Source organism: Sinohyriopsis cumingii, chromosome 19 (assembly GCF_028554795.1).
Source record: "Sinohyriopsis cumingii isolate HCF-2022 chromosome 19, ASM2855479v2, whole genome shotgun sequence".
Lineage (NCBI taxonomy): Eukaryota > Metazoa > Mollusca > Bivalvia > Unionida > Unionidae > Sinohyriopsis > Sinohyriopsis cumingii.
Window position 1 is genome coordinate 17,222,599 of NC_142979.1, and position 23,423 is coordinate 17,246,021.

At 33.4% G+C, this 23,423-nt stretch overlaps 1 protein-coding gene across 2 annotated transcripts in view; it reads left to right on the forward strand.

Annotated features, from left to right (window-relative positions):
* LOC149775200 (protein unc-13 homolog D-like) overlaps nt 1-23,423 on the forward strand; it is an 85,489-nt gene that overhangs the window by 20,272 nt on the left and 41,794 nt on the right. For both annotated transcript variants that reach the window (XM_089943937.1, XM_089943936.1), the window contains exons 4-14: nt 1,290-1,359; nt 4,525-4,762; nt 6,180-6,281; nt 7,058-7,139; nt 8,919-9,035; nt 9,662-9,751; nt 11,026-11,135; nt 11,598-11,760; nt 14,996-15,117; nt 17,392-17,482; nt 21,560-21,769. In XM_089943937.1, the coding sequence (XP_089800063.1) occupies nt 1,290-1,359; nt 4,525-4,762; nt 6,180-6,281; nt 7,058-7,139; nt 8,919-9,035; nt 9,662-9,751; nt 11,026-11,135; nt 11,598-11,760; nt 14,996-15,117; nt 17,392-17,482; nt 21,560-21,769 (1,395 nt within the window). The remainder of the gene's footprint in view (nt 1-1,289; nt 1,360-4,524; nt 4,763-6,179; nt 6,282-7,057; nt 7,140-8,918; nt 9,036-9,661; nt 9,752-11,025; nt 11,136-11,597; nt 11,761-14,995; nt 15,118-17,391; nt 17,483-21,559; nt 21,770-23,423) is intronic.

Here is a 23,423-nt window from a genome sequence, read left to right on the forward strand (position 1 = left end):
AATACTGCAAAATCAAGTTCATTGGCAGTGTACCACAGATTTGGTATGCATACAGGCACGATCTGAACCACAGTATATTGATCTGCCATTTATACCAAACTCCCATGTTGATTTGTAGATTTGTATTGATGAATATATTTTGTAATTAAGGCATATTATTGCCTGAAAGCTTGTAAATGTGTTTCAAATAAATGGAAAAGTCTCCTTGACCGATAAACTGCTCTTTATTTCCATATTATGTGTATTATGTGCATACTTTTCTGACCTAATGATTGTATTATATTCATTAGGGAGATGGGGTATCTAAGATGGGTCAGATATGTAATCCAAGGGTTCCAGGTTCGGTACCCATGACATGATATACCTTATAATAATATGAAAGTGTTGCTAAAAAACCAACCAGATCAAAACAATATTTAATGTAACAATGTATATTTCAGTTTGTAAAGTCAACAGAATAGTATTGCAGAGTCATAATGGAGGGAGTAATGATCCTTTAAAAGAATGAAACAAGCTCCATGAAACATTTTAGCTGACATATTACCTTTAAAATAAAGAAACACGCTCCATGAAGCTATTTTAGCTGACATATTTATTTCCTTTATACATTCTTCTAAATGAGACTTGCTACTGAAAGGGTACCATCAGATCAGCACAGATCAGCTAAAATGATGCATCTTTGGGCAAAGCACTTCTTTTCAATTTTCTCAATACTAAATCAATTTTCTCGGTACTAAATCACCTACAGTACTTGTATTGCTATGCTATCAAATGCCAAGCCATATCTCCAGCATTTGCTGGACTCCAAAGTTTTTCATTGTTTTTCAAACTTATTTTTGACCTTTTTCCAGCAGTTCTGCAGGAGGATGAGATCTCCAGCCTTTTATAAAGGGTAGATTTAAATTTTGTGATACTTGATTTATGAATGATAATTTGTTAAACTTTTTCACTTACAGATGAAGGGGTATGATATTAGAAATATCTCCTGTTTGAAAAGGTTTGATCTGATACAAAAATATTTAAATAGTTTACATATATATATATTCATAAAAGGGTCTTGTCTCTTAAGAGGTTTTTTGGGGGGTGTATTCAATTGTATTTTTTATTCACTCAGTAGTATTTAAAACATGATCTCAAGCCATTTTTACTTCCAAAGTTATAACTTGTGTGCACTTTGTCATATTGAGCACATCATTGACATCGTGCGATGAAAGAAGGCTATTTACTGAGCATGGTATGTATTATTTATTTGCACTGTTTCCACCCACCCCACCCTTTATTTGTTTCAGCCTCATCATCTTCAGGTGAATGTGGGGATTATCGAGGCTTCAGGACTGCCTATCACTGGAACATCAGATGGTTAGTATGTTTTGTATGTATCCTGAGTAGTGAACAGCATCAGATGGTTAGTATGTTTTGTATGTATCCAGTAGCGAACAGCATCAGATGGTTAGTATACTTCGTATGTATCCAGTAGTGAACATATGTTTTGTATGTATCCAGTAGTGAACACCATCAGATGGTTAGTATGTTTTGTATGTATCCAGTAGTGAACAGCATCAGATGGTTAGTATGTTTTGTATGTATCCAGTAGTAGTGAACAGCATCAGATGGTTAGTATGTTTTGTATGTATCCAGTAGTGAACAGCTTCAGATGGTTAGTATGCTTTGTATGTATTCAGTAGTGAACAGCATCATATGGTTAGCATGTTTTGTATGTATCCAGTAGTAGTGAACAGCATCAGATGGTTAATATGTTTTGTATGTATCCAGTAGTGAACAGCATCAGATGGTTAGTATGCTTTGTATGTATCCAGTAGTGAACAGCATGAGGTCTTGGTCTGAAGCTGGGTTGGACATTAACATTTGTCCTGTTGCATGGGACAAGTGTAACTTGAATTCAAACAAGTAAAATATGCATCCTACTTGTCTGATTGTGGAGAGGGTTGGACATTAACATTTGTCCTGTTGCATGGGACAAGTGTAACTTGAATTCAAACAACTAAAATATGCATCCTACTTATCTGATTGGGGAGAGGGTTGAAGGACTAAGTTTTGTATTTATTCAATTTCTTTTCAAGAGTTTTTATGTAAAGCAGTAAACTGAAAATAATGTAGACTTTTAGATTTTCAACCTGGATTTATTTGTTTAATATACTAATATATTTCAAGCTTAAAATCTGATAAAATATATTTGAAATCATGTCTCAAGTGAGAGAGTATTCAGCACTATTGGGGACATTTTAACTGCCCAAAGGACATGTCTCAAGCCAGAGCGTGTTGATATGCTGGTCTTTTTAAATAAGAATATTATTATTTGAACTGCTTTTATGTTACAGAAACTATTAACTAGAAAACTGAGTAAGACACTGAGTAACCTTTGAATCAACTAACTTTAGATTAGCAGCTGTTCTGGATTTGTTTTTTTGTTTTTTTAATGAATATTCATGAATAAATATTCATATCTGTCACCCTGTGTTCGTGATATGTATGCAGCTGAACTTGACTAGTGATTATTGGATTTCAGCCATATTTGGTATGCAGCTAAACTTAACCAGTGGTTGTTTGGATTTCAGCCATATTTGGTATGCAGCTGAACTTAACCAGTGGTTGTTTGGATTTCAGTCATATTTGGTATGCAGCTAAACTTAACCAGTGGTTGTTTGGATTTCAGTCATATTTGGAATGCAGCTCAATATTGATGAGACAATGAATGAGCTGATTTTCATAGTTTCATGACAGCATTTACAGGAGTTATCTTCCCTGGTTATCTAGTCACATTGTTTTTTGGTTTCTGCAGCATAACTTGATGTAAGTTTTGTCAGATTTAAATTGATATTGGCTTTATATTGCTGAGACCTTAAATGATTATGATTTCCTTGACATTTATGATTTATGCCCACAGACTTTTCTGTCCTACTTACTCCTGACTGGTTTCTGCGGCATAACTTTAACAGGGTGGTGTTGGTTTTCAATCAGATTTAGTGTATGTAGGTACTTTCAATGAGTAGTATTAACACAACATCATTTACAGGAATTATTCCCTTCATTGCCCAATCTCCATACTTGGGATTCCATCACATAACTTGACCAAGGTTTATTGGGTTTATTGCTTTATATTAATGAAACCTTAAAGGAGTTTGATTTCCAGTGTGTCATAACATTATTTACAAGAGATATTCAATCTGGATTGTACTGGATGACACCTTTGGATTCGTCTCATCCAGAAATGTCCACGTACTTTAACATTAATTTTGCCCTATGTACTTTTTGGGAATGTAAATAATGACCTTCCAAAGGATGTATGGGGATCCAAATAAAGTGAATAATTGCCATTTAAAGGTATATACAATCAGACTCTAAAAACTTATGCCCATTTCTGAATTACTCATTGTTGGATGCCTACAGTTTTACAGATTATGCTGGTCCATTAAATATGGCTGTTGTGGCTAAAAATAGAAAGACCTTAAATGACATATTCTCAAAAACAGATAAACAGAAGTTAACCAAGCTTGACATAAAGCATTCAGAAGTTCTTTCAAGGTGGAAGAAACGATGATAATTCACCATAAAATATGGAAATCATTGCTAAATATAGAACAACTTTTAAACAACTTTTCAGAACTGCTCAGCAGAATGGGATCAGTTTTCATAGCATCAAGGTGTGATGGATACCTTTCAAGGTTTTTGTAAAAATCAAAATTTTCTGCCATCAAATGTGGATAAATCTATGAAAAACATATAAAAATAGAAACAAGTTTGTCTGTATAACCAATCAACAAATTTTGAAGAAATGTTGACAGATGCATTCTACTAACCAAGATTTCTTGGCCAAATGTTTTTGCCTTTAGCTATTAAGCAAATGAGTGATATCAGACCACTTGGGCCTTTGTTTTATTGAGTGTCTGGGACAAACTGTTATCAGTAATAATCTTGTTTAATATTTATTTGCCTTTCTTTATTCAGTGAACTGGAGTGGATTGTTTGTTTGAATTGCAAGGCAGATATAGCTTGTAATTCTTTTAATGGCACTTTCCATCTGTCGACAAATTGATTTTGCTTGTTCAAGCTGGCTTATGAATTTATTTGACCAGAAATTAAGTGTTCCCATTTTTAGGTTATTTTTTTCAATGTTATTATGTTATGTATAGCTTTGAAAATGATCATCTTAACTTGAATCATTGAATGTTAAATATCAAAAATGTTAATGGTTTCAGTTTAGTTCAACCTGTTTTTAGATGTCACTGTAGGTACCACGAAAACATGAATTTTATAGGTAGGTGTTCTTTACTTATAGGCTGAATTAAAAAAATAAATATTATTGGAATGTCTATTTCATAAGCAAGTGTCCTAAATTAATTGGAGGTGTCAGTTAGGACAAAGTTGACTTTATTCAGTCTAATTAGATAGACAAGTAGATACAGACATACATACACATGGATGAATAGATACATAGACTTTTTTTTATACATAATGCAAGTCCAATTGGTGCGAACCTATTTACTTGGTTCATATTTATTTCAGAAACACCTGAACTGTATTGTCTTTCAAGTGTTATTCATCCATCAAGAAGTACTCTTAAAGCCAACAGGAGTCCATTGAGTAGTCCATGGATTAGTCCCAAAAATAGTCCCAACATTAGTCCATCAACATCCCCCAAGTTGGTATCCACATTCAGACAAAGATCCTCAGTGGATCAGATGATTCATAGGACTCAGTCAATTAGAAGCTTACAGCCCAAGTGGAACGATGAATTTCAGATGTAAGTAGTTGTATGTATTCTATACACATGCATTGTTGTAGGCTGCCAGTTTGAGCATTTCCATTTTGCTATAACTGTATAAGAATGTAATTTTGCAGGCAGAAATGAGTTGTCATATTTACAGCTGTGTAATGCAAATTCAACTTTAGACAGTATAGGCTCTGATCTTTTATGTAATTTTACAAAGCCTGCATTTCATTTGTATTCTGTTTGCACTCGTTGCATACTACAGTGTATTTCACTGTTCTAAACTCTGCAAGGAATTGTGTAGGCCAGAAGCCTGAACCTAATGTAAACTGCAGGTCCTTTATTGGAGCAGTAGGCCCCACCATAAAGCGACAGATAAGAAAAAATATGTAGTAAAAATTTCAGCTTGCCTCTGCTTATTGTAGCCATAGTTTCAATGTCAAGCCTTCTTTTCCTGGAATGTTTTACTTTTGTTTTAACTGAGTGGTTCACAATTAAAGATCTCAACATTTTACATTCATTTTTACTAAAAAGACTATCAGGATTTCAGTTATAAAATTCATATATTGTTTACTTGTTGTTATTGAACACCAGCTGGTAAGATGATGGGGAAAAACATACATTCTGTTGAGCATTATGATTGTGCAATATTTTTTCTATTTTGATGATTTTTAAATTTTGGCCAGTCATTGAGTAAAAACATTTAAAAAACATGGTTTTATCTTGAAATCCTGGAAATTTTTTTCATTTAGTAAAGCATTTTTCCTTTCCAAGGACTATTGTTTACGCACTTTTTGAACATCCCTTCCAAGGACTATTGTTTACACACTTTTTTGAACATCCCTTCCAAGGACTATTGTTACACACTTTTTGAACATCCCTTCCAAGGATTATTGTTACACACTTTTTGAACATCCCTTCCAAGGACTATTGTTACACACTTTTTGAACATTTTAGACATGAAGTCTTTTGACAATATCTTGTTATCACAGAAAAGCAAAAACCACTTTAGGTACACAAATGAAATTTGGTATGAATGTTTGTCTGTAAATAACCAGATTAGTATTTTCATACCACTGCAGCATTTTTTAAAACTTTTTCAACAAAAAGTATTAATTTTTTTATTTGAACTCTTTGTTCTGCAGTGGGGACATGCATATCTTACAAACACAATTATACTGTAGTTTATATTAGTAGATACAATTAAATACATTTTTTCTGGTGGCAATGACAGCAGCAGGATCCCCAATAGTATTGAAGTTTTGAAAGAAGCTTTTGTGTTGAAGTGTTTGTAAGTCATACAGAGGAAGCGTACGTCATAATGTGGCTTGTAAGCAAGACAGAGCATGCCACAGAGCCCTTGTTCTTTGTTGATCTGTATATTATGGTTGTGAAAACCAATATAATTTTTTAGGCCCCAGTCCAATATATCCTTTTCTTTGTCTTCCAGTGAGTTAGAGGACTACCTGATGGATGAGATACATATCTATGTTTGTAACCAAGATCACAATAAACTTGAACCAGAAAGCAAGCATCATCATGGACTCGGAAAGTTGGTTACATTTTCGTTATTTATATAACTTTGTCAAAGCTATAGATCAGTCTTTCAGAGAATTTGAGTGTCTTCATTTTAACATGAGTTGACTGTTTTTGCAAGTTTGAAGTGTCTTCACTCACATATCCTTGCATGCAGTTTTTCCCTTCTTAGCCACGACGTTACCTACTCTCAAAATTAATAGATATGTTGACTTCACACTGATGCTTTGCTCATTGTATTAAGCGAAGTATTTTTAAATAGTGGAGATCCATTAGTCTGAACACAAGGTTCTGAAATGCCTTCTGATTCAAAACAAACCCATTTCCCTTGACTGTCACACTTGGGACTTTAACATGTACATATTCAAATGTCATCCTTTTGGTTTGGATGAATGGACTTAAGTTGGAATTAAATATAACTTACTAAAACATATAGATTAATCACTTATCATCATCATACTTTTTATAAGAGGATGACTTATACTGAAGAAGAAAAAAAAAGCAGATAGACAAAATATATTTTAATTTTGGTTAAATTGTTTTAGAAGAAAATGGTTTTGCTTTATAAGAAGATTTATTTTGGAACCATTTTACCTAAATGCGTATTGCTTTTGCACATGACTATAATTTCACAAGCTGTATATTTGCATGTATGTATTAAGCTGTAACCATATCGCACTGTACAATAAAGAAATTAATTCATCTCCATTTAGGTTTTACATTTTGCTGTAATTTCTGTTTCGTTTGATTTTTTTTAATTGAACTTCAGTATTTCTTGTACTATGATTTTAGTCTGTTTGGACTTCTGCGGCATACAGAACATGATAAGCTTGGAAATGATGTGTGCCTGGGAAGAATAATAATTCCTGTCAAGGTAAGTTAGTCAAAGATCTAGTCAAGGTCACTTGTATCTATGATTCTCCGGTTATATCATGCCAACATTAGGTCATCAGGAGCAAATAATTTGTTACAACTTGTTGTGCAATGCAAGTTGAATAAAGATATGTATTTTTGACTTGATAGATTTCAGCCCCTCCAGGCTTATGTCATAGTGCCCCTTATCTTTTACCCTATACAGTTTGTATTGCTAATAATATTAAAAAGTTTTATGGGGTTACTAAAATTAGTAACAAAGTTTAGATTCAGTGGCCTTTCAGGTCCATTTTATTTCTCATCAGAGGCAGTAAAAATTTAAGTAATTGATTATACCTGATATTAGTTATCTCCCTTGGGTATTATTCCACTTGTGGTAGCATTTCAAACAATAGTAAAAAATGCTTTTCATAAAGGAAATCACTTCAATAAATCAGTTAATTCCTCAAATAATGTTTTAAATGTTAATATGAATTTTATCCAGACATGTAAAAGAAAATTCAGAAGGTAGTTTTCTTAGGAAAGTGTGTTTATGATGGAGAGTCCTTTGATCACGACTAAAAAATTTGATGTCAGAAAGATTGAAATAAACATCGTTAAAATACATTCAAGTGCAACAAGTGGGAAAATTGAATCAGCAGGCATACAGGAATGGCTACAGTGATGTCTGTGCCCAGATTTTAATGACAAGATGGTTTTACACCACAATTAATGATTAACAATAATGTTCTTAAAAATAACCTTGATATTAGTTGTATCACATTAAGACCATAATCTGATAATATTTCTGTGATTTTTAAATGGAAATGTTATAGGTATAAAAAAATTAGTTACACCTTTTGTACTGTATGTGTCAGTATCACTCACGTGTGATCCCCTCTAAAAAGACCACCTTTCTTATAAGGCTACTATGCTGCTGTAGAAGGATGTCCTTGTAAGAGGGGGACCACTGTACCTAATAAACATTTGCCAACATTTAAATGAGATTGGGATTATCATCTACCATGAGCCTGTCATTGGATAAGTGGAATTTTATTTTGCATAATTGTTTGTCAACTGGCATTTTTTTTTTATTGATATATTACTGTTGTCTATACTGCATTCCAGAAGTTTGGAGACAAGAGGGAACTCTTTTACAGTGCTCATTCTTCAGAAAAAATACAAAAAAGTAGAAATTTTAGCTAGAATAAGATATATTCAATGGCCTGAGAATAAAAAGACAGAAGTTGAAAATAGATAAAATCATCTTTGGTTTTTATGTTTTTGTGCCAAGTGACAGGTTATTAGCATAAACCCTGCTTTATAAAGATAATATTGGACAAATATTTCCATATTTGTGACTGTAATGGCTTTGTCCAGAAGAGACGTCCATCATCCCATTGTAAATATAACTGTTGTGTCTAGCTGTACTGAACAGTATATCTCATGGTAAAGGAATCAATGCAAAAACAAATTTTGTTTAATGTTTCAGAGTTATAAACATGATTTTGATGAAGTTAAGGAGCTTTACTTATGATCTTCTGTATGTCATTAAAATAATAGCAAATAAAGATGCCTGAAATCTCAAGTTCTACAATTAACTTACATTTTGCAAGAATGTGAGTATTATCAATTCAGACTTTCACCATAGGTTTTTATGACTTGTTGAATCAAAGATTCTCTAGGTAAAGCTGATACTTTTGGTTTCATTGTTTATTGAAATAAGGTAGCCTTAATGAATTTAAAGGTTACTCCAAACTTTATCCCGAATTGAAATAAGACAAAGTCTCTTCTTTTTCAGGAAATTGCAGCTGAGGGTTCAGATGGATGGTTTGAAGTAACTTCACTAGGAACAACTTTTAACAAGTCAAAAGTTGTTGGGAAATGCCATCTAAAACTTTCTGTATCTTACACACAGGTAACAGTTAACACAGTACTGATTTATTGGTACTTAAAATATTATAGTGTATTATGATGATATAGCTTATGTTTCCCTTGGCCAGGGAAATTAAAAGTACTAAATGCCACATTTTCTGCTCTTATAGAATTTTACCTAGGTGACATGATGCTATTAAAGAAATATAAGTTGTAATGTCATTAATTTATTTTAATGATTTAGTGTTATCAGTTAATGTATTTAAATCATTTAGTGCTATCAGTTGTAATGTCGTTAATGTATTTAAATCATTTAGTGTTATCAGTTGTAATGTCATTAATTATTTAAATCATTTAGTGTTATCAGTTGTAATGTCATGTATTTAAATCATTTAGTGTTATCAGTTGTAATGTCATTAATGTATTTAAATCATTTAATGTTGTCAGTTAATGTATTTATATCATTTAGTGTTATCAGTTAATGTATTTAAATCATTTAGTGTTTTTGGTTGCATACAATCCCACATCAGTTTCTCAGATTAACGTATTTAAATCATTTAGTGTTATCAGTTGAATACAATCCCATGTCGATTTCTCAGACAAATACATTTTTTGACACAATGAAATGAAAGACAATAAATTCCTTTCTTTTCTTGTTTTTGTATACAGGATGAGTATGATGGGGGAACATATTTCTCACATGAAGATTACTGTGTAGCTGTGAAGAAGTTTGTTAGTTATGAATGCAGTAAACTGAAGGTGAGGACAGTTTTAAACAGTTGATGTCATCTGTAACTTTGAATCTGATGGGTTCCTTTTTCAGAACACTAGAGAGATGATGCCAGGGCACAAGAACTCACACAAATTCGTTAAAAGTCAAACATGTAAAAACTTATTCCACACAGTGAAATTTTTTTTATTTAAAATTGTTAACCCTTAAAGTGCTTGTCACATCATAAGTCACACTGCCTGTAGAGGTTTGTAGCACATGTCACAAATACTGCCTTGTTTTCAGGTAGGTAACTACTTGCACATCTGGGTACTTTGGCTTGACATGAATGGTTCTTACACTAAATTTGATTGGCACATTGGACCAAGGAACAAGCATTCTGTTGTTGTTTGATCTTGCATCTAGGATTTGTGTGATTTTGAGTTTTAACGTAGCTTTAACAATTTTATCTTTGTGATCTTGCTTCACAGAGACAAAACTTGAGTTTAGTGAATCTAGTCACTACATTGCAGATGAACACCAGAAAAGTTTGACATCAACACAGACTCATGAGTGCGAGTTAAGTGCTTTTGCAGGATTGGAATGGATTTTTAACTCATTAAGGAAATGTCGCTCTGTTCCACATCTAAGTACCATCATCACAGTTAATGTGACTCAATTATGCTCGTAGCATCTTAGGAAAGTGATTTATTCTTCAGATATGGAATTCAGTCATTATTACCCTTGAAGGGTGGTTGTGGTAAAGATCAGATGCTCATGCATTTTCTCCCCTATTACTTTTCAAGCAATGCTAATGTGATCAGGGAATGTATTAAATGGAGAAAGAAAAATTTGTCAATTATGTTTCTCCAAGAACACTTGTGAGATCATATTACACTTATCCCCCACCCCCATTTATGTAAATGCATGCATGTTCATCAGTCAGCTTAAATCAGTAAACATCAGACAAAGGGGTAGAAGTTTAAAGGTGGCATGCATCTTCATCAGTCAGCTTAAATCAGTAAACATCAGAGATAGAAGTTTAAAGGTGGCATGCATCTTCATCAGTCAGCTTACTTCAGTAAACATCAGGGATAGAAGTTTAAAGGGGTAGGGGTACAAGCTTAAAGGTGGCAAGGGTGAGGTAATGAATAAGAGTTTTGTCTCTTTTTATCTGTTACTTAGATGGTGAAAGATGGAATTTGTTTTTCTGGGCTTGCTGGATTCAGGAGGCAATCGAGTTTATAAAATAATGTTAACATGATATGGTAATTATTTTTGGAGTCATAATTTACTATTAAAAGTTACCTTCTTATTTTAATAGGACAGTTCTTCTGCTTGTCAGAGTGATAGCTTGTTATCCTGTCAGGATCAATGCATACTTGACATGTTTGCTGTGGCACACCGAATCTCAGGCCTCTCCCAGAATTTGGCGTAAGTAGGGTATATCCATTGTTGTGTCAGACGCTAATGTTTCTGGAATGTAAAAAAAAAATTATTCAAGAAGAAGACCACTCAGATATGTAATTTAAATCAAATTTAAATTGATTTTTAAAATATATATATAATTTAAATCAAAATTTAAACAGATTTTTAAAAAAGTATGTTGTTTCGATGTTTGAAATAAGATCCATTCAAAATTCAGAAATTCCAATGGTAAGCATGTTATCAAATTTATTGTAATTACCTCTGATAAGCCCTTGATTTGACCTTGTCAAGCTGTCAGCTGGAGACTAAGACAGTGTTCTGATGAAATCCGACCAGAGACAATCAGACTGAAACAAGCAAAGCAAAGATTGTAAATTGGAGTGATTTCTTTTTCATATGGGTGAGAAATGGTGTTCAGTGGAAGCTTTCAGGCAGATAGAAGATATTTTATTGTGATTTACATTTCAGCCAGGTGATTTGTTTGTTGGAGCAGGCCAGTATTAATCAACAAGGTCACACTCATATAGACATGACCCTGCCCAATGCTCTGGACAAACTTCACATGACCTGGGCAGCCATGCAGCTTAATCAGAAAGACATTTCTCAGAAGATGCCCATTACAGATGCAGAGGTTTGTTGAACAGTCATAATAAAAAAGAAAACCTGTATTCTTAATTGTGATCATTTGTGTTAATCTTAGTGAGGAAACCTTGTATTTTCAAAACTTATTAAATGTTAAATTCAGGCTAAAAGAGACCATCTGAAGTAATTGTTGATGGATTTGTGAAGGGCTGCTACATGGTCATACAGTCATCCAGAGTTATTTCCCTCCAGTCATTACCTTGCTGTCCCTCATTTAAGTAAAACAAACATGCTCTGCCTATCAGTTGATGTACCGGTGTATTCAGGGAGAAGTCACATGATGCTATCAAGTTTATTGTTTTGCGTTATCCAGTGTATTATGTGGTATTGTCAAGTAAATTTCAGGATAACTGGCAGAAAGTCACAAGATTGCAATTACAGTGGAGTATAACCATAAGGCAGCTCACAGTAATATGCCACATATTATGTGGGAATGGACGTGGATCCCATTAAATTGACTGAATTGTTTCACTCAAGATGACCAATTAAAATATGATTTTGCATCATTAAATACCGTGTTTTTTATCAGACCTGCCAACTTTTACAATTTTACCTTAAGTCTTACGAAAATTACTCATAAAATACAGACTTATGACATAAAAGCTAAAATTACAGAAAAATGATCACTGATGAAAAATCCAGAAAATATGTTCATCTGTGTTTAATTTAGATCCGGGTTTCCTATTAGAAGTAGTGAAATTGGTCAGGGAACCAGACTAACTTTATAGCAGCACATCAGATGCTTTAATTTGCACCTATTTGTTCATGTGAAGCGTCTGCATGATCAAACTGTTGATCATATAATTTTTTTTACAAAATGGCATCCAGAAAGCAATGCCTGTTTAAGACGAAAGGGAAAATAAACCTCTTGAAAAGTGTTAATAATCAAAACAGGAAAAATAAAAAGGAATATTCAGATTCTTGTGAATAAAAGCTGGAAGGGACACAGATACGTTTATTGGACATCACATGCCAATTTGGGTATGACTCATGGCGGGAAATATGATTGACATCATCACGTGAAATGGAAAAAGAATTTCAAGGAATTACATCAAGTTGAGAGACAGCAACAAGCCATTGAGCTTCACAGGGTTTGGATCTAAAATGTGTGCACTGTACTATTGGTAAATAAAGTCTACATGTACTTTACAAACTTTTCAGTTGAACATAATGTTTATCGTCACTGCTCATTCCAAATACCAAACTTTTAATTACGTTTTTCAGCTTTACGATAGCAGTTTATGATATTTTATTACACCTTACTGAAAACTGGTCAAACTTATGGAAAATAATCAACTGCCTTACTGATATGGACTCATCAGGGTTGGCAGGTCTGTTTTTTGTTCGTTATTATGAATATCCCTTCATATAAGGCTTCCCACTTGAAATGCTGCTGACTGACTGTTTTGGCTGCCATTAACGGTGTTGTTGATAGGGGGTACAGTGGCTGGCATTATAAGACAAGGGAAGTAAGCAAGAAAAACTAGGGCAGACTACAAGCCATACATATGCTGCTTTTAGGCTAACAGAATGAACTATTTTTTGTCCCTATTAACCCAGAATTTACTTTATTGGAAATTTGCAAAGAATCATGGGTACAAATTTTTGGAAAACGAAATGTTGTCATTTTGTTAATAGGATATGCTACAATAATTCAGTTTCAGAAATTTGTAGCTTACAGATTATATTTAATGTTTTTATACAATAATGATTAATTTTCATTGCAATTGGGCTGTCTTAATCCAGATTCTTATATAAATTGACAGGTAGTAAAATTATTATAATTTTGACTGGCATATTGTTTGTTACACGCACATACCCACACATCAAATGTTTAATCATTTTTGCTATTTTTAGTCAAATGACATGGTCAGATCTTCAGGATCCTAACTATCTCATTATAGCAGGGTTTCCTTGTAATCTGCATCAATTGCTGTGAATCTTTCCAGTCCATTACGTCAGTTTTTGATAGATGTAATAGCAGTTATTATAAGAAATAATATTAGTAATGGTGTTTGTGCACTTCTGTTTGTTTTTATACACATGCAAATGTTACATTGCGAGGGAGGGAGAAAGAGATTTTGTTGTTGTTTTTTTTTTTTTCTCAAAGGATTTAAGTGATTTATCAAAGTATGGTATACAGAGGAAATGGGACTTTAATTTTTAGTATGGTATACAGAGGAAATGGGACTTTAATTTTTAGTATGGTATGCAGAGGAAATGGAACTTTAATTTTTAGTGTGGTATACAGAGGAAATGGGACTTTAATTTTTAGTATGGTATACAGAGGAAATGGGATTTTAATTTTTAGTATGGTATACAGAGGAAATGGGACTTCAATTTTTAGTATGGTATACAGAGGAAATGGGACTTTAATTTTTAGTATGGTATGCAGATAAATGGGACTAATTTTTAGTATGGTATACAGAGGAAATGGGACTTCAATTTTTAGTATGGTATACAGAGGAAATGGGACTTTAATTTTTAGAGTTTTCTAATACAGTAACACAAATCGTTGTTGTTTTTGTATTTGTTTGCTGTTATTTTGATGATGTTAATATTGTAGTTTGTTTGACAGAGTATTTGTCTCACAAATTGTTGCTGTTTTTGTTTAAAAAAATTGTGATGATAATAGTATTGTAGTTGGTACACTTTGTGTTACTGTCAGTTTTGTTGTAAATCAGCTCAGAGCCATGAAACAGCTGTTTGGAAGTTCTGTATCGTTATTATAGTGACACTGGAGTTTTAAACTATTTTGGGATTTTATGAAGTTTTGTTCTTCTATCACGAACAATTTCAGTGATGTAAATGTACTCCAAGAGTACAGTGTTAGGATTTGCAGATGTGGTCTTTGGACAAAATGTCAGTTTCTGAAAAACCAAAAAAAATTAACACCTGCAAAAATAAATGAGTACACAGTAAGTTGTCTCATCAGTACAGGGGTGGAAAGACCCATACCTAGCAACTTAGAAGAGGTTTCATAAATTTTGCTGTGTGATTAAAACTGAACTAACTTTTTTTGAATTTTAAATAGAGTATGAAGACAAAATTTTGTGCTTTGTTGATAAATATTCAAGTCTTTAGACTAGTAAATTGCAAGATTTTTCCAATGCAGATATGAAATGTATTTGTTTTATTGTTATCTTAATGATAATGTTAAATCCTTGACATTATCATTTAAAAACTCATTCCATCTACATTAGTTAAGGCCATTTTTATTTCAGATATACCATTATCGAAAGGCAGTTGGGAATTACATCCACTATAAACTACCTGATATGTCGGAACTTCCTCCCATGTTTCCTCCATGTGTGGAAAGTCTCAGTAAAGTTAAGCTTAAACTAGGGTAGGTCACATTCTTTTCATATCAGTTTCATCTTAGCAAGTTCAATTTCACAGTTTTTGTGTCCTTATCTGCTCCATTATGTCTCCTTTCCATTATCTCCCTTTCCTGAATAAAAGGGAAGCAGACATTGGTTTTGTGTTGTTTGTCCATCCATCACACTTACATTGTAAGGATAGTATCTATAAAGAAATAGTTGAATCAAACCAGAACTTATTGGAGATTTAGATATCTTGAGTGGGTCCCAGGACCTGATTTGGTTCTGGTGACTGTACAGGACAATGCTTTGTGCTAAGTGAAAGACATAATGGGGAAGGAAAAACCAGTTTACTTTTAATGAAAAACAAATGTCTTCTATTTCACAATTACATATGCCATCTTCAGTTTTTGATGGTTTTTATAACCATTTCCTATGACTGATTAGTTTTAATAAATATTTCCTATTGACTGATTGGTTTTAATAACATTTCCTGTTCACTGACAAGTTTTGGTAAGCACTTACAATAGACTGATTAATTTTGATAAACCTTTCCTATCAACTGATTAGTTTTGATAAACTTTTCCTATCAACTGATTAGTTTTGATAAACTTTTCCTATCAGCTGATTAGTTTTGATAAACCTTTCCTATCAACTGATTAGTTTTGATAAACTTTTCCTATCAACTGATTAGTTTTGATAAACCTTTCCTATCAACTGATTAGTTTTGATAAACTTTTCCTATCAACTGATTAGTTTTGATAAACTTTTCCTATCAGCTGATTAGTTTTGATAAACTTTTCATATCAACTGATTAGTTTTGATAAACTTTTCCTATCAACTGATTAGTTTTGATAAACTTTTCCTATCAACTGATTAGTTTTGGTTCATTGCATATTTAAAGAAGACATAAACTTGTCTTATTATTATATTTGCAAAGTCAAGACATTTACTGGATTACAGGTGGATTTGTGCTCAGCATAACTTAAATCAAACCATCTCTGAAAGACCCATTTTTTCTCATCTCCTTGTGTTATAGGAAATAAGAACCAGAAAACATTTTTCATTCACATCCCTCAAGTATGTGGTTTTAAAATTGTCTTGAATTTGAAACTATTCTCTAGCAAAAGTGCTTCCTAGAGGTGAAGAAAATGAAAATGCCTGAGGACATCAACAACTGTGAATGGTCTGCTTTCTGTTTTGTATTCTAAGTCAGAAAAATTTATTTTGAAAATCAGTTCAGTAAGTGACTTTAACACTAAACTTGAAAACATTTTCAAATGGGTGGAAAAATGGAAAGGGAAAATATTGGACAGAGTTTATAAATTTTAAAATTCTGAATAAATAAGCATAAGCTATGTGTCTGAAAATATCCAGGTTAAAGATGCAGGATACTGGACAGTTATGGCATATTACCATCAATCAATAATTGGGAGAATATTCATGTTGTAAATTTATTGCAAGTAGATCTGTATTAGTTCGGGGAGGGGGGCTATGGTATGAAAATGTATTTTACAGACATAAGTGCCTATTTTGGCATTTTATCACAGCAAGGTTACCTTTTGGTCATATACAGTCAATGTTATGGCCATATAAGAGCCAGTTTGGCATTTTGTCAAGGCAAGGTTATCTTTTTTGTCATATAAAGTCATGCCAATGTGATGGCAATATAATTGCCATTTTGTCAAGGTAATATTACCTTTCTGTCATATAAAGTCATGTCAATGTGATGGCCACCATATAAGAGCCAATTTGGCATTTTGTCAAGGCAGTATTACCTTTTTGTCATATAAGGTCTTGCCAATGTGATGGCCACATAAGAGCCATTTTTATGCTGATGTGATAGCCATATACTTTCATTTAACAATGATCAGCTGCCTCAAAACATCAAATCTGGTGATGAAATTCCATTTGAAACCAGGTATCTAATGAGTGCTTTTATTAGGGAATAAATTAATCTGTCACCCAAGTGCCATTTATACTCGCTTATAAATCGAGTCCAACTGCACAGACCCAGATCTGATGTTGCATAATACAAAGAAAAATATAGGTTTGTGCAGTTTGTTAGGAATAATCAGTAAAAGAACCTAGACACTGATTTGCTGGTACATTATGTGATGGCAGATCAGGGTCTATGTTGTTTGTAGTTGTAATCGACTTATAAGCAAGTTTATGCTGTGTGTAGGTAGGAGTAGTATTATACTTAACAGCACATTTAGGATAGAATATTATAGTCACATGGTATGCCCTTAAGTGGATAATGATTGTTTTCTGATTGTTTTCTTTATTCATTTTTACAGGGTTAGTGTTCAGTTACTTAACCTTGACCTTTGGGAACCTAATTGCAGCTCTAGAAAGGGCTTGCATGGCAAAGTAGCCAAGAAGCTGCAGGTCAGTTTTGAGATTTTTAATGCCATGGTTTAAATTTGTTTTCTTTTTATCAAAGATCCATACATTATCACATTATATCATAATACAGATATTGTTTTTATAAAATTGACAGTACTGAGTAATATGGCTCATTTTGCTTGCCTTCAATTTGCAGAGGGCAGAGCATAGGGGGCACATAATAAATTTGGACATTTGGCATCAACATTTTTATTGATATTGTTGAAGATTGTTATCTATATTGTGCGGCCTTAAATTTTTACTAAATTCCTAAAATCTGTCTTTAAATTGAGATTTTGTATTATCTCTTGTATGATGCTAACAAAAGCATTTGTAATTTTCATCAGAGGTACAAATTGTAGAACAGGTGAAAAATAACTTGCCAGTCATTTAAAAAAATTGCATGTGGTAACTCTTTTGATTCTTGCAAATAAAGATATGAGAATTTCCTTAAATATGAGGAGATCCTAATATCTTCAGATAAAACAAGACTGTTTTATAGAATTGTAAAAACTGTGATAGGGTTTATTTGAGTTCTAATTAATAGCACATTATTTAGCATTGGCTACAGATGTACTTAAGAAGTGTTCAGAAATGGAAAAGAGAAATTCAGTTTAAATTTTTTTAATCAAAAACTATTTGTATGCACTTTGCTAATGATGCTCCCCAACTCTGTTGTGACAGTACTTTTATCACAGATGTGGAGATCACATTTTTGGGACTTATTTTTTTTAAAACATAAACTAACTTTCTTTCCACCTATCAGATACTTCAGGGAGAAACGTCATGAAGCCCTGGATTTAATTCTGGTCATGGGAGACACAGATTTGGGAGCAGACTGGAAATTTAAGAATTTTACCTTCAGGTGCTTGATCTGATACACAATGAAGGATTTACAACCTCCGTATCTGAAGGCCTCTATGTTGAGGCTAATGGATCATCACTTTATATTAACTTTCCTATCTAAAGGCCTCTTTGTTGAGGCAAATGAACCATCTCTTTGTCTTAACCTTTCTATCTAAAGGCCTTTATGCTGAGGCAAATGAACCATCACTTTGTCTTAACCTTTCTATCTAAAGGCCTCTTTGTTGAGGCAAATAAACCATCACTTTATCTTAACTTTCCTATCTAAAGGTCTCTATGTTGAGGCAAATGAACCATCACTTTTTCTTAACTTTCCTATCTAAAGGCCTCTTTGTTGAGGCAAATGAACCATCACTTTGTCTTAATCTTTCTATTTAAAGGCCTCTTTGTTGAGGCAAATAAACCATCACTTTATCTTAACTTTCCTATCTAAAGGCCTCTTTGTTGAGGCAAATAAACCATCACTTTGTCTGAGTTGAATTAACATATTTACATATTTATCATATATGTTGGGAAACTGTATTTGTTGGGACACCATAAATTAATTTGTTAAAAAAAAATTGCGCACTGTGTGTTCTGGGATACATTGTTTTTATGAGTTGTAAATTGTGGGACACCTTTTAGATCATTCGAAAATGCACTCCAACTGAAATTTTATTTTTAAAAATATAAAGCTATGTACTTGAGATAAAACTCTTTATTCCACTTCATCATCATCTTGTCAACACAGCCCTTATCCTGCACACATACAATCTAATTTTTTGGTCCATGAGTACTTTTTTTGCTTTCTCATGCCATGAAAAATTATAGTTAGAGGCAACACATCTCCTGAAGCAGAAACTGCAAGGACTAAAGTAATATGTTTTTAATTCTCACCAGTTGTGTTAATTCTCACACTTTTTACCCCCATCTTATTTGTCAGTCCATCCAGGAATGAGATCAAAGTTCACTAGAATTTCATCCATATTAATGATCCTATTGCCGGTGAAATCACTCCTTCTTTTGACCTTCACAAATTTATCTTTTTTTCTCCATATCTTTTGAGCAGTGCTGGGTCATCGATGTCCGTGCATGAAGCACTATATTGTGTCACTTAAAAAATTGTTCCAATGTTTCAATTTATTTTCAAAAAATTCCCATGAATTCAGGTGAAAAGGAACCAGAGGTAGCTTCCATATCTCGGCTGACATTGTATATGTTTTTAAAAAAATGAAATCAGCACAGTTAAAAGAATCCAAAGTTGGCACACGAGGATGGCTTGCTTTGTGATAAAATAACCTTTGTATTGATATCCTTTTTGAAGAAATCAGCTTAAAAGTATTCAAAGTCAGCTCCCAAGGTTGGCTTGCTTTGTAATAAAAATAACCTTGTCTTTGATGTCCTTTTGGTAAGTTCAAACAATAAGTTTATTGCTTGCTGCCAGTTGTGTTTATTCACAACTTGGGTTTCTATCTGCTTGGCATCTATAGTTATAACTAATACAAACGAGGACTGATGCTTGTGGGTAACTAGTTACACAGCAACAATTTGCTTTAATAATACTTTTTGTAACCCATGCTAGCGAAAAGATTGTCACTTGCACTCAAGTGAATGTATTTTCAAATAATGATTTTTATTTGCAAGATACTGTCACAAAGTTGACCAAGATATTATTCAGTGTTGGTTATTTTGCACCTAACACCATGTCATGCATGAATGGCAGTTGTCTTCAAGAAATCAGTTGATTATTTCCCTCTCATTTGCAACTTTGTTGGATCCAGTTTTCACTTGGATAAGATATTCTTACCTTTGAGTATAACCAAACACGCTTTGTTTCATATTAATGAACAATGTGCCTTGTGTTATCGGACATAAGCGATATACACCATAAGTTCTGGGACAGGGAAAAAAATTATTTTATCATGTCCCAAATATGGTAAATTGAATCTGCACCAGTCTGTCCTCATATCTATTTAAGTTTTCCATAACACAGTCCCTTCTTCTTTATCACTTGAACTCTGATGGAGATTAACTGATGAATGTTATGTCCTCATTGCGTCATCAGTAGAAGGTATATCATATGTGATGACCTATCTTTAAGGTCGAGAATGTGGCTCAATATTTAATTTCCTTCTCACTTTCCTTCAACTTTGTAACTTTAGAGCCAGTCCAGATCATGGTTTATAATTTTGTTTACTTGTACATCATCATGTCAAGTATCACACTGTGTTTCTTTCTGGAAGTTTAATGCTGCAGTTTAGCCTATTAATTTTTCCGTCTTTCTTTCCTGTCCATTTCAAGAGCATTTTGAGGTACAGAATTTGGTATACTTTTTTTTATCATCCTTAGATGATGTGTTGTAAGCCTTGGATTTCCTATCTTCACAGTCAAGGTCACAGCTCAGTTATTTTGAGTTACCAGTCACATTTTCTTTCCACTCTCAAACTTTAGAGTTATTTGAGATAATGGAATACATCTTGGCATAACTATGTCACTGTTAGCAAGTGTATTGTGTACCACTTTGAGGAATCCTTTTTTTGAAGGATAGTACTTTACTGTTCTTTTGTCAGATTTTGTCCATTACACTTTTCTCTCCACTCTATAATTAATGAATTTATGAGACTAAAGGATGAAACTTTGTATAACTATATATCATCACTAAAAGGTGTGCCACATACCATACTGGGGTTCCAGTCTTCATGGTCAAAGTTAATGTGCTAGGTTTCAGTCACATTTGCCCTTCTATCAAACTTTAGAGCTTTGTAGATAAATGGTTAAAGCTTGATACACTTATATATTTGCACTCATGAGTCACATTTCATACTCCCAGTCATATCAACAAGATCAGGCTCATAGGTCTTTTGTCTCTGCTTTGTAGTATAAAATCGCTTTGAGATAGAGGAATGAACTGTATGCTATACACTTTGCATGTTATGTATCACAGTCAAGGTTTTATTGTCAAGGTCACAGATCAGTTTTTATTACCCTGTTCTGCACTTTGCCTCTTATACCTTTTGAGATAGAGCAGTGAAACTTAGTTACTTTCTGTGCGAGTTCAGTAATTTTATAGCTCCTTGTTGCAAAGTCTGAGATTTTGTTATAGTGACCTTTTAAAACCTCACCAGAATGGGTGGGTGGAAAAAGTTTACTGAATTTACTTATATTTTCTGTTTGCAGTGAATGGTGAGAAGTTTAGATTGGGCTTACATCACTAAAGAAACATTTTTTTTCTTTAAGGATGATGTCTTAAAATGGATAGATTGCCAGATTAGGTCAGTATCGGACCATGAACTTGTGAAGGACACAGTGATTCTGGAGATACCCAAACTGACTGATGTGATCTCTCTTGCTTCTTCACACTGTAATGTCCTAGGTGTTGTACGACAATTCTTCAACTCCCTGGGCATAAACTATTACAGAGAGGTGGTTTTTGTACTGGAGAGACAGGTTTGTACTAGAATGTTGCAAAAAAAGAGTTTGACTTGATATTATCTTTTTGTTACTACGGTCTGTATGGCAGCTTGACAGATGAAGATAAAGTGTTCAAGTATTTTACCTTTACATATACATTTTTGATAAAATTAAGTTTAAACGTCTGACTTCTGGCTAGGCTTTATTATCCTTGTCAGATTTTTTACTTTCTGTCTTGCTCATAGTGAGAACCTTTGTACATCTTGACAAGTTGCATATTTCTTTGTAAAAATGTTGTATTTATTTTAATTTACAGTGTCAGATTTTATTAAGATAACTACATGAAACTTTCCATCTTATTTGTGCTTCTTTCTGAGAGGCATCATTAATACATAGGGATCACTTTTCATCTTGATGATCTATTTTTCATTCTCCAACAATTAAATTTCATAATTTTTTCAGTTACATTACCTATCATAGTACATTAGGAATACATCGGCTACTTTTTGCTCATCAAATTTAACAACATAAATACTGAAAGTTAATCTGCTTAGCATAGTGAAAGTTATACTAGAGTGGTCTCCCCTTGAAGATATTGTTGCCAAATCCATTCGTTTTCAGTTAATACTTTATCTTGTCATTGGAATTCCACTCCTTGAGGCATCACAAATATTAAATATATGTGCGCCTTTCATTAGCTGAGTGATTTTTTTCTCTTTAGTTTTCTTATCTAGAGAAATATATTCCAGGTGTCTATTTCTCACTAAGACCGATCAGTATTTTGCACTGCTGTGAGGTCTGTAAAGCTCTTGATCAAAGATGTGGTTGCCATCAGACTTATTGGTCATCACAAGCTTCTTATACATCACCATAAACAGGACAGAACTCAGCATTACCTACTAGGCCAGTACTGGTCTTGTACAGTGAGTCATCTCCAGCAATAGTAGATATACCATCAAGACAGACAAACCAAGGGTACTGGCAGTTTTTCTGGTATATCCACAACCAGAGCCTTCCATTACAGTACAGACCGCCAGTCCAGTATTTACATGTCATGGCAACCAAGGTGAACCATTCCTGGACATTCCATCACCTTATCAGATAATGGAAATGGCTGCAGTGCTCATGACTTCAGAAACAATTACTTTATTTAGATACAAGAAATCAGCTATAAATCAGCTAGACCAGGACCAGGATCTTCAATCCAACACAGCGCTATCTACCAGTTGAACTGGGTACACTTGTTAGCTTTCTGATATACAGTGTAACCAGCCCCTATCCCAGAACACAACAAAATAGCAAGTTTGTGTTCATTTGTATATGGAAATGTGACATCAAAGCACCAACATTCATGACTGCTTCAAAACTTAAGGACAGGAATGCCAGCACCTGGGCAGGATATTAATCAGATAGAGAGTCAATAAAAATAAAACATACTTACTCAACAAACAAGAAATAATTACTGGACTTGAGATATTACATAAAATTCCAACAGAAAAGAACTGCCGTCCTAAATATCTTGGAATGATTCACAGTGTTACAAAAGAATAAATGTACTTGACACGTTAACATATGCTACTAAAAACTAAAAAATGACATTTATTGTAAGGATTTTTTTCCAAAAGTTGGATTAGGCCTGAATACCCTTCACAAAATTCCACTTGCATACATGGCACATGTCAGACATGTG